General features: G+C 40.5%; 1 protein-coding gene across 1 annotated transcript; it reads left to right on the top strand.

Annotated features, from left to right (window-relative positions):
* The first annotated feature begins 5,211 nt into the window (after positions 1 to 5,211).
* Positions 5,212 to 8,790, top strand: LOC107557471 (transcriptional repressor scratch 2-like). Its single transcript, XM_016240896.1, has 2 exons — positions 5,212 to 6,105; positions 6,787 to 8,790. The coding sequence occupies exons 1-2, from the start codon at positions 5,991 to 5,993 to the stop codon at positions 7,497 to 7,499; spliced, it is 828 nt and encodes a 275-aa protein (XP_016096382.1). The 5' UTR covers positions 5,212 to 5,990; the 3' UTR covers positions 7,500 to 8,790.
* Positions 8,791 to 10,971: the final 2,181 nt, after the last annotated feature.

The following is a 10,971-nucleotide window of genomic DNA, read 5'->3' as shown; positions in this document are numbered from 1 at the left end:
ATGGGTCAAAAGGTCCTCCACGGAGGGTTCCCTATCGTCATGAGCACTGAAGCGTTGGATGAAGGGGTGACGCTCCTGTGAGATTAAGGTTTAAACTCTCCATTAGGAGTAAGAGTGGAAATGAAAGGCCTGAGAGCAGTTTGAACCTGCTTCTACACATACAGCACCTGCTTTTCTTTCCTTCACATTATACTGCAAAATCTTGTTTTAATTTGTTCCATTGCCAGGCATAAATTGTTAAATCTGATGATTTAGGGTGTATTCACACCAGGAAAGTCTGCTAGTTCACTTGCTTTGGTCCGGACCAAATACAATGTTGATTTTTTTTGTTTGGTGCGGTTCGCTTTCACACTGCCGTTTTTGCAAGTGAACCAGAAACCGTAAACAAAACCACACGTGTGCTTGAGGTCATCCATTCATTGGTTCATCCGTTCAACCGTACCAGAGTTCGTTTGGAAGCGGACCGAGACCACCTCTTTCACCTGGGTCCCCCCTAGGTCTCAGGGGGAAACGAACTTGAGTTCGATTCATTCGAACCAAACAAGACAGGTGTGAATACACCCTTAGTATAGGATGAGTTCTATGCTGAAGTTTAATAATTTGTGTTAGGGGTTTGTTCCCGTCGCTACACATGCCTTAGTTACTGCCACAAACAAATAATGAATAAATCAATAAAAAAGAAATCTAGACCTTTTGTTTCAAACAAACCACATTTATTTTTTTTCCCTCAATGAAAGGGGTATTGAAGCCCATTTCCATTGCTTAGGTAAATCATAATTATAATTATTATGTTAAAAAAACTAAATTAGGAGATAAAATCAATTATGACAAAATTTTGAATTTTTAAAATAATTAGCTTTTTATCTTATGATTTTGACTGTCATAATTTTTACTTTCTATCTCATAATTATAACAGTATTTTTTTTTTACAAAACTCAGTGAGATAAGAAGTCATAATTATAACAAAATGTCAACTTGTCATATTTTGACATATCTCATAATTATGACCTAGTATGAGATATTAAGTCAATAATGAGATAAAAAAAAGTTGAAATAAGGACAAAAATCCTAATTATGAAAAATGTTGGAATTTTGAGATAAAAGTCATAAATGTGACAAAAATGTGGAGTTTTTACTACAATTTTGATTATTTATCTAATAATTATGACTTTTTAATCTCACATGACTTTTTTTTGTGGTCGGAAATGGGCTTCCATAGAGGAGTGACAATAAACTTGACATGATTTGTTTCGCCTGCATTGACTCACCAAAGAAAATGCTGCATTCAGCAGAATGAATCAGAAGAGTCACATTTATTCAAAAGACAAAAACTCTTCTGAGGTCTTTATAACTTTTGATGATCCTTCCGATCACTTCAATGTGTCAGCTAGCTGACAAAGCAACTTCCCAGATGGAATGTTCTTCCGGATATACCGGGAGCTGTTGTAGAGACTGCTATTCTCCACAGCGCCAGAGCCATAAGCAAACTTTTATGAAACAATTGTGCTTTATTCATAAGATATTTGCTCGGTAATAATACCACTATGTCTGAATTTGGCTTGAATTATCCTAAAATAAAGCTAAAATATTCATGTCTAAGCATTTCTTTTTTTGCACAGCTCTCTATTATTCTTTCACAAGAACAGTGTACATTGTATTTTTTCAACAGACAATTACTGTACCAATAACATTCATGTAATGGGCTTATTGTGTGTTCAGTGCAATACACACAATCTTTGAGTTTCTCATAACCCCAAATAAATCCCAGTGTTCTCTGAAACTGGGAAACCAAAATCATTTTTTTTTCTGTGTTAAAGTGTCGTAGGATACAGCTCCAGGCATTACAGCATTTCTTTTCTTTTGTAATCGACTTAATGTGATTATTGCACATCATTCCTTTATTTTACATTGTGAAACACTGTTCATACACTGTTCACATATCTATCTATCTATCTATCTATCTATCTATCTATCTATCTATCTATCTATCTATCTATCTATCTATCTATCTATCTATCTATCTATCTATCTGTCTCTGTTGTTCTGTCTATCATTGAATGCAGATTTTGCTGAACAGCTTGACTAAATAAGCACAATGCTGCATTCATCCTTTTAATGCAGATTTTCTATATGATCCTGTAATCAGAGCGAGAGCAAGAGAGACGGAGGGCAGCTGCTAAGCCTGAATCTGCCCATCAATGTCACCGGCCGGCCGTGGCAGATGCAAAGGGACATCAGGTCTCAGCCGACACACCCTCATGAGAACAAGAGTGGTGCTCTGCAGAAGTGTGTGCGCGTGCGCACGTATGCTTTGGTAAGAGAGATAGATGGTGCAATAACTTGTGATTGTATGAACGCATGACTGTGGAAATAGATTGTGACATTTTCCTGTATCGTCTGAAGCTGTGAGTTTAACCTTATTTTTTCTTTTGTCAGCTTTTCAGCGGTATATGATGGCTTCATCCATCCATCTGATGTTCTTTTTCTCTCGAAAAAGTGCAGGTGTGTCCTTATAGAGCTATTTCTACTTGATCTGACCTACGGAAATTACATTGTCAGGTTGATTCGGTCAAATTAAATCATATTTCTGACTTGAATAGAACTAGTTAAATTAATTTAGGGTACCTGGCGAAACATTTGTACAGTCTAGAGCTGTATGTCGTTTAAAATCTGCATGACTTTCTTTCTTCTGTGCAGCACAGCACAAGATATTTTGAAAAATGTCAGTCCAGTAAAAGTCAAGGGTCTAATATTATTTGAAATAAAGTCATACAGGTTTGAAACAACATGAGGGTGAGTAACTCATTTTTTGGAGGTCCACATAAGTGTGCAAACCAGATGTCTGTTTTTTTCTTAAAGCATATATAAAAGCATATATGCATATTAGGGTCAAAAATGTATGGAAGCTTGCTGCCCCCACAGGATAAAAACATTAATACGGTAACTGCAACATTTATTCTCACAAATCACTTTTTTCCTTGCAATTCTGAGTTTATATCTCACAATTCTGATGCAGAATTGCAAGACAAACACAAGACATGAAGAATTGCAACTTTTTTTTTTTTTAATTATAAGACAAAAACACAGAACTGTGAGAATTACCAATTTTATTTTTCATCCCATAGCAGAAACACGCTTCCATAATAATGCAATTATAAGCATATTCTTTATAAAACCAGTGTTTGGTCAATAAAAAATACATTTTAATGCTAATTTAGATAGTGTTTGCGTTCTTGTGCACAGGTAGAATCATAAATTGGTTGCTAAAGTTGACAAAACCAGGATGTGCTCAATTAGAAAAAATGATTCATTAACAACTAAAACATGTTTCTGATCATTTCAAATGTTTTCTATTAGGGTCAGGGTTGACTGAAAGATGGCTTACCTTTTTCTTCACTAAATCTGCATCTGAACATAAACATATGTTCATATGATATTTAACAAGGCCTTACATGCATAGAAAATAAAGAAAGGAAAAAGTTTTTGAGCCACGTATATGTACAATAATAATATTATTAATTAACCTGAACACTCCATGAAATATAGCTCAACTAAATGTGTGCAGTTAGTTCACATAATCAAAGGAGCATCAAATGAAAAGACACTTCATGTGAATATAGCAAAAAAAGTGGACGTTTCAGGGTTGAAGTACAGAAGTAAATAGTGTGTTTCTACAATATCCTGTCTCTGACCTTCCACGTGTCTTTACAACCAGCTCCAGAAGTGCCTTGTGTACTGATTTGAATCGGTCTCATTGAAAACGGCGTACATGAGAATTAAATGTCAATGAAGTTCTTTTGATTTCAGCTCCGACGAGACGTTTGTTCGGTGTGTCTCAACACACCGTAGACCATTATTATGCAAATGAGGCGCACTTCAATATTTTTCGCCTGTGTTTTTCCAGCTGATGTCAGCACTTCCCGAGAAGCCTCCGTGCGCGAACGTCCTTCTCCCCGCATAAACGTCAGGTCGCCGTGGGCTGCTTCTGCCGTCCTCTCCGCGCGCTTGGGAATGTCAACTGCTGTGCAACAGTGTCCTACATATTCAATGCATGCTCGTGATACTGTTACACACATGCATGCACATTAATGTGGAATCAACCTAAGGGTCATTCTATGAAACGAGAGCCATTTTTGTCCCTCATTTACATATGTGTAAAATAAAATGTTTTTTTACCCCCATTTTTTATGAGGAAGACGTTTTTGGGCCTGCTATATTAACTAATATGCACATTTTAATGACTCAATGGACAGAAAATATATAGAGAAGATTGCATTTTGTCTTTAATCCCCATATTTCCTTAGATTTTAGTCGACAAGTGTTTTATTAAAAAATTGCATCCACAGGTTATCAATTTGTTCCTTTTTTAATAACTCTTTAAAGACAAGGTCAAAGTATTTTTTTTCTGCTATGAAATAAATAAATACATTTTTATCTCACAATTCTGCCTCCCCCCCCCCTTGCAATATCTTGCAATTCTGAATTTTTTCTCAGTCAGTCGCAATAACATGTATGCATTATTTATTTATTTATTTTACTACCTTCCATATCTGTCTAACCGTAGGACTGCAGTGAAATTGCAATGCGTGCGTGCAGTGCATCTTAGTGGGCGAAAGGCTTGCGTGCCATAAATGAGAAAATGAACAAGGTATAATGACCCTCTAGTATCCACAGACACGAGTGCAAAGCAGCATCTATCACTATAACGCTTTCTCTCCGGGTCTGAATGTTTGTGAAACGACAATCCTACTGCGGGACGTCCTTATTCGTCCCATTGAAGGAGTGAACAATGAGAACACGATGTCAGACAACAGTGTGTACTACAGCTCCAGGATCTGCGTTAATTGCGGACATATGGCTCCTACTGGAATCATTGAGGAAACGGACCTTCTGGTACCCAATTCGTGTGATTTGCATGAAAAGAAAGTCATTGGTTTATAGACCGTGATGTAAAAGAATGACCTGAAAGCCTGAGGCCACAGCCAGTAGTTGATTTAGGGGTTCACGGCAGAAGCAGCGCGCGAAAACGCAGCACGGGAGGGCAGATTTTGTAACATAGCAACGTTGCAAATGAAGTGCAAAACAACAAAATTTTCCAAACAAAATGATTAATTGATTACGAACATTTGCATGCAAGATGATTTGTATTTATTTATTTTAAGAACCTAAATAAGTTAAGCCTATTATTTGTTATCTAGAAAGGGGGTTACATTTAAATGGTCACATAAAACTGCAGTTTACAAAAACGTTTCATTTATGAAAACCGAACGGATGTGTGATGTAAATAAACCCCTCTGTCTCATTTCAGGCTTCGAGAAAAATCTGGCGAAGGCGTGCACGTCTCACAGCGTCATTAAGCCATCCAGTTCAATGTTGGTCCCGGGAGATTTTTTATGGATTAAATTAAGTACTTCCATCTTCATTTCCCACCTGATCGCAGCCATATAAATCCCAACAGCTGATCAACAGACTTCAGAAAGCCCGACGCCTTCAGACGGAACAGCTGGGAGGTAAAGCAGGAGAGAGGAGAGCGAACAGGCTGACGCAGACTCAGCTGTTTCACTGTCCTTTCTGTGTCGTTAGGGGTAGAAAAGCATCTCGGAAAATAGAGAACTAGTTAGTTTAAACTTAAAGCCCTAACCAGGAAGATACGATCGTCGTGAAGGGTCCCAGCGGAACTAAAGAGAGCGGAAAAGAAAGAAAGACAGAGAGCGCAGCGGAGCGGAGCTGTCCAGTGCTGAACGCGCGCCGCCAAACAGGAGCTGTCCAGTGCTGAAGTTGCATTTCTGCCGTGAGCATCGCAGCGTCGCGCTGCATCAACACAAGCGCATTCAGGGGCTCGAGGGTCTACCGTAACCCTGCGCTGGCATCCGACTCTCGGCATTACCGAAGAGGAACGATACTAAAAAAACGCGTTTTGCTCCAGCGTTGCATGAGGAAAGCGAGCGATTCGACCGCCGGACGAGTGCTTTTCCCCTTCACCGTAAAACATGCCAAGGTCTTTCCTGGTCAAAAAGGTTAAGCTTGATGATTTCTCATCCGCTGATCTGGAGAGCTCCTATGGCAGATCCAGGGCAGACCTCAGCCTGCGCTTTCACGAGAAAGGTAAGCACATTTATTTGACATCCAGATAGTGTTTACGCAAGGGCAAGTGCATGTATGTTGACGTTTGATGGTTTATAATCGCAACCCCGTGTAGTTGACCCACGGTCACATTGTATTCAACACCGTGAGGCGCATCAGTTTTTGTCGAGTCGGCACATTTCAGGTGTTGCGCTCTTTCAAGCACGCACTCGACTCTCTTTCAGGCGCATTTTATTTTACAAAACGCAGCGCTAGCAACAAGTACTTCACATTTACACCGAGAGTTACCAAAACGTGAATTATCAACGCACGCAGTCTATTAAGGGAACGCTTGATCATGTTTCACGTTATTATTCACGCTCTACATAACCTGCGCTTTGCATACACTTGCATAAGCAGACGTTTATGGAATATTCATGCATGCATCTGGGGGTTACAGAGTAATATCTTGTGTGCATTCGGTACACATCGACCCAATTCTGCACAATTTCTATCAAGACTGCAAATGCAATTATAACCGAAGTGATATAATTCTCCTCGCCATTGTGTTTAAATGGTTTGCCACGCTAATTGAAATGGGGCGATATTGAAAAATTTTTTTTTGCACGCGTGTGCGGGTTAATGTAGAAAAAGTCATTGCGTCTGGGTTCACCTAAACGAGCTGAAGTAACAGGAACTGTTGCATCACCTTCCCCCTCACAGGCTACATCAGCGACTACATGACCCCGGCACCGTACGATGGCGAGAGCGACAACGGCATCAAAGTGCCCTCGCCCGAACCCATCTACAGCGACTATGGAGCGCCAGATTCGGACCAGCCCGACAGCCCGCAGTCAGAGATCTCCTCGGGCTACATCAATGGAGACAACGCGGTCAGCGAGGGCTACACAGTGGACGCCTTCTTCATCACGGACGGGAGGTCGAGGAGAAAAGCCATCAGGAGCCCCAGGAACCTTCAGCGGCACACGTGCAACGAGTGCGGAAAGACATATGCCACGTCTTCCAACTTGAGCAGACACAAGCAGACGCACCGCAGCATGGACAGCAAAATGGCCAAGAAGTGTCCCACCTGCGGGAAGGTTTACGTCTCCATGCCGGCCATGGCCATGCATTTGTTGACCCACGACCTCAAGCACAAGTGTGACATATGCGGGAAGGCCTTCAGCAGGCCTTGGCTTTTACAGGGACACATGCGCTCGCACACGGGCGAGAAGCCCTTCGGATGCGCGCACTGCGGGAAGGCGTTTGCCGACCGCTCGAACCTGCGCGCCCATATGCAGACACACTCAGCCTTTAAGCACTACAAGTGCAAGAGATGCAACAAGACCTTTGCTCTCAAGTCCTACCTGAACAAGCACTACGAGTCGGCCTGCTTCAAGGGAGCGTTTGCTCCTTTGAGCCCAATGGAAGTGTGAACGGATGACAGCACAACAACAACAACAACAACAACAACGACGACGACAATGTCTCGGAGGATTAATCGCATGTACCTTAACTTTTCTTTTCTAAGTGTACTCTTTCTCCCGCTGTTCACGTATTCAGAGCCGAAATTTCACTTGTTTTTGCCAAAACTCAAGAGGACATTGAAAATGTCTTTGTTTTCTCTCGAAAGGTCAAACCTTTTCGAAGTATTGGATAATATTGTACTGCTGCCAGTGGCCACAAAAGTGTTCAGCATTGAGGTAAAACTATTTATTCATTAACTTATTTATGTATTTATATATTTATTTCCTACGAACAGTTAATTTGCACTTTAATTTGTCGTTCAGTTGCCAAGCCTTCGTCATCAATATGCCAAAGCATTTGCCACTTTCTGAATATCTTACTTTTGGTTGCCACTTCATAAATTCGTTGCATGCAAAAGAAAAAGAAGGAAAAAAAAGAAAAAAAAGAAAACACTACTACTAATGAAATCTATGCCAATTTTATGAAGCTTTGGATTTTTTGCCAAAACCTAGATAGCATCCATCGGCAATATTTCTCGGGAGTCATGATGAAGAATAGAGCAATAATGCATGGTATTTTTAAAAGCTAAAACGAGTAATAACTATAGCATTTTTAACCACGATTTTATCCAATACTATCAGTAGTCGTTCAGAAGTTAAATATCAGGGAAATGCCAGAGTAGTATTAGCGGATACTTCCACGGGACGGGGAGGGGAAGGGATATAGGGTCCTTTTGTAAGTGGTTATGCACTGCCTGCCTCTTATTTAATAACGTAGTTTTAGAACGTAGGCGCCTGCGCTGCTGAACGGACAGCTTTGCGCGCGATCCGGATCATTTGCTCCAAATCTGCGGATGTGAACAGCGCTAAACCTGGAAACGCTGTTCTAGGAGATCCTACTGCAACATGGACAGCTGGACACAGCCGATTGGTCTTTGAAAAGCACTTCTTTGAGAACATTTCCAACTTTTTTTGAAGAAAAAAAACAACAAAAATAGTAGCACAAACCTTAGCAATTCAGGTAGACAGGCCTTGTATTAGTCGAACCTCTGTTTTTTGTATTTACGGACATGGAAAACGAACTGTTTAATGCAAGACGCCTTGTAAATAATCCTTTGGGATTGAATATTTCTACAAGCTGTAAAGAATCAAATGAACTTATTTCTGGACTTCTGTTCCCTGGGTTTTTTCCCCCAGCATTTGAACAATGTAAAGCACAAACGACACCGGGCATTTTCTCACTTCATAATAAAGAACCAATAAGTAACTGCGTGTTTGTGGTCTTGTTTGTTTCAGTCACACACCGAGAACCGTCCTCTGCTGAAGCTCGAATCGTGCTGATTCAGAGCGATGCATGCAACTTGGTTGAGTAAGCGTGCAATGACGTCAGTTTGGTGACGCAAGTTTTGTGGTGCATGCAGCGTGCATAATGTGTCAGCGCATCCCAAAAATCATTTCCGAGATGCCAAACACTCATGCAATGGCTCTTCCGCAGGATTCAAAGCATGCTTTCATCTCAATTAAATCCTTGACTGACGCCTTTGTTACACATGATTGAATTTTATCCGCATTGTGTTCACAAGGAGCTCTTGAGAAAAAAAGCATGTGATCAAAGAGAATCCAGCAACAGCCTTTCTTTATGGAAAGATCCCTGTATGCTTTGGCAAATATAGCAGTTGCATTACGGTTCTTAGAGTACAGTTACGCGTTTGGCCGTGCTGCAGTGGTAACCTTGAGACATGCAAGTGACGGAGGGAATTTGGCCGTCAGCTTTATCCAGGTCCCAGCAGAGTTCTTATCAACAAGGACTAAAGCACTTCAAAGTGCCTCCTGCTGACTGTGGCTGAACAACAGCTTCATTACTGGAGCTTTTGCTTTTAACATAAGCCCACCAAACACGTTACCTGCGTCCCCTACTTTAAAAAGCATGCATTTTTGTAGTGCATGCACAGGGAAGAAAAAAAGAGGTTTTTCAGTCACACAGCAACGAATTACAGTCCTCTGACCGAATCCTCCTCCAAGGTCATTTGCGAGATCTGCAGTGATTCGTGCAACTTTCTTGCACACCAGTTGTCTACAATCAACATGAAATGCAACCCTTTTGACTTCTGTAATCTAATGCATTACAGAGTGAAATTAGTTCAACCAGAAATAAAAAAATCGCTGAAAATGTATCACCTTTTTTTGTGTCTGTTTCTTCATGGGAACGGATTTGGAGAAATTTAGCATTCCATCACTTGCTCGCCAATGGATGCTCTGCAGTGAATGGGCGCCGTCAGAATGAGAGTCCAAACAGCTGATAAAAACATCACAATAATCCATAAGCAATCCACACCACTTCATTCCATCAATTAACGTCTTAAGTGAAAAGCTGCGTGTCTATCTATCATCAAGATGTTTTAACTTTAAACTGTTGCTAAAAATACGAGTTTTCTATTCATAACATTGCTTCCTCCAGTGAAAATGTTGTCTGGTCTGAATCAGGAGAGAAATATGCACAGATCAAGCCCCGTTTTCAACTGAAAACAGTTCAGAACAGTTCTAAAGAAATATGTGGGTGGATTTTGATATGAGAGGATAACAGAAGATTGACATTTTCAATGGAGGAAGTCTTATTATGGATTATGGACTCATATTTTGGTCTGAAGTGATGGTTTAAATAAAAAAATTCTTAAAGATGGATTCGTTTCTTACAAACATGCAGCTTTTGACCTCATAAGATGTTTATTGATGGTGGCACCCATTCACTGCAGAGGATCCATTGGTGAGCAAGTGATGTAATGCTAAATTCTTCCAAATCTGTTCCCATGAAGAAACAAATTCTTCTATATCTTGGATGGCCTGATGGTGAGGAAAATCTCAGCATATTTTCATTTCTGGGTGAAGTATTCCTTTCAGAAAGTAAACAGAGTTTTGACTTCAGAACTTCAGCAAACATAATTTTGTATTGCCTCAAAGTTTGGATGCGTTCAAGAGTGAAATGCCTCGACTGCATCCAATATTTCTCCTCCTACAAATTGCAAACATTCAAGCCTGTAGGCCCACAGCCAGCTTAGTATAGTGGTAGGAAACACAGTTTTGGGAAACAGCCAAAAATGCATTTGTGCTACATAGTTCCCATCTCACAGCAGCAGACAGGTGGTTAGAAACAAGTGGTTGAAACAAAGCACTTTCACAACTGCATCAGGATCATGCATTAATATATTAAATAGTGAATTTGTATTTGTGATGACTTTAATTGATGGGAATATAACTGCAGAGTCTCAAGTGTGTGTGTGTGTGTGTGTTGCTCCACCAGAATGACTCATGAACATTAGCAGGCAGAAGGGTGAAGGAACACCACAAACCCTCCAGTCTTAAACATCTCTCCAGGATGACACACAACACTTTGTTCTGACCCTCCGTGTGTTGAGTAATACCCCTGTGACTTTCCCTGTGTCTG

This window comes from Sinocyclocheilus grahami, unplaced genomic scaffold (assembly GCF_001515645.1).
Source record: "Sinocyclocheilus grahami isolate Dianchi unplaced genomic scaffold, SAMN03320097.WGS_v1.1 scaffold603.1, whole genome shotgun sequence".
Lineage (NCBI taxonomy): Eukaryota > Metazoa > Chordata > Actinopteri > Cypriniformes > Cyprinidae > Sinocyclocheilus > Sinocyclocheilus grahami.
This window is presented reverse-complemented; position numbering and strand designations above follow the sequence as displayed.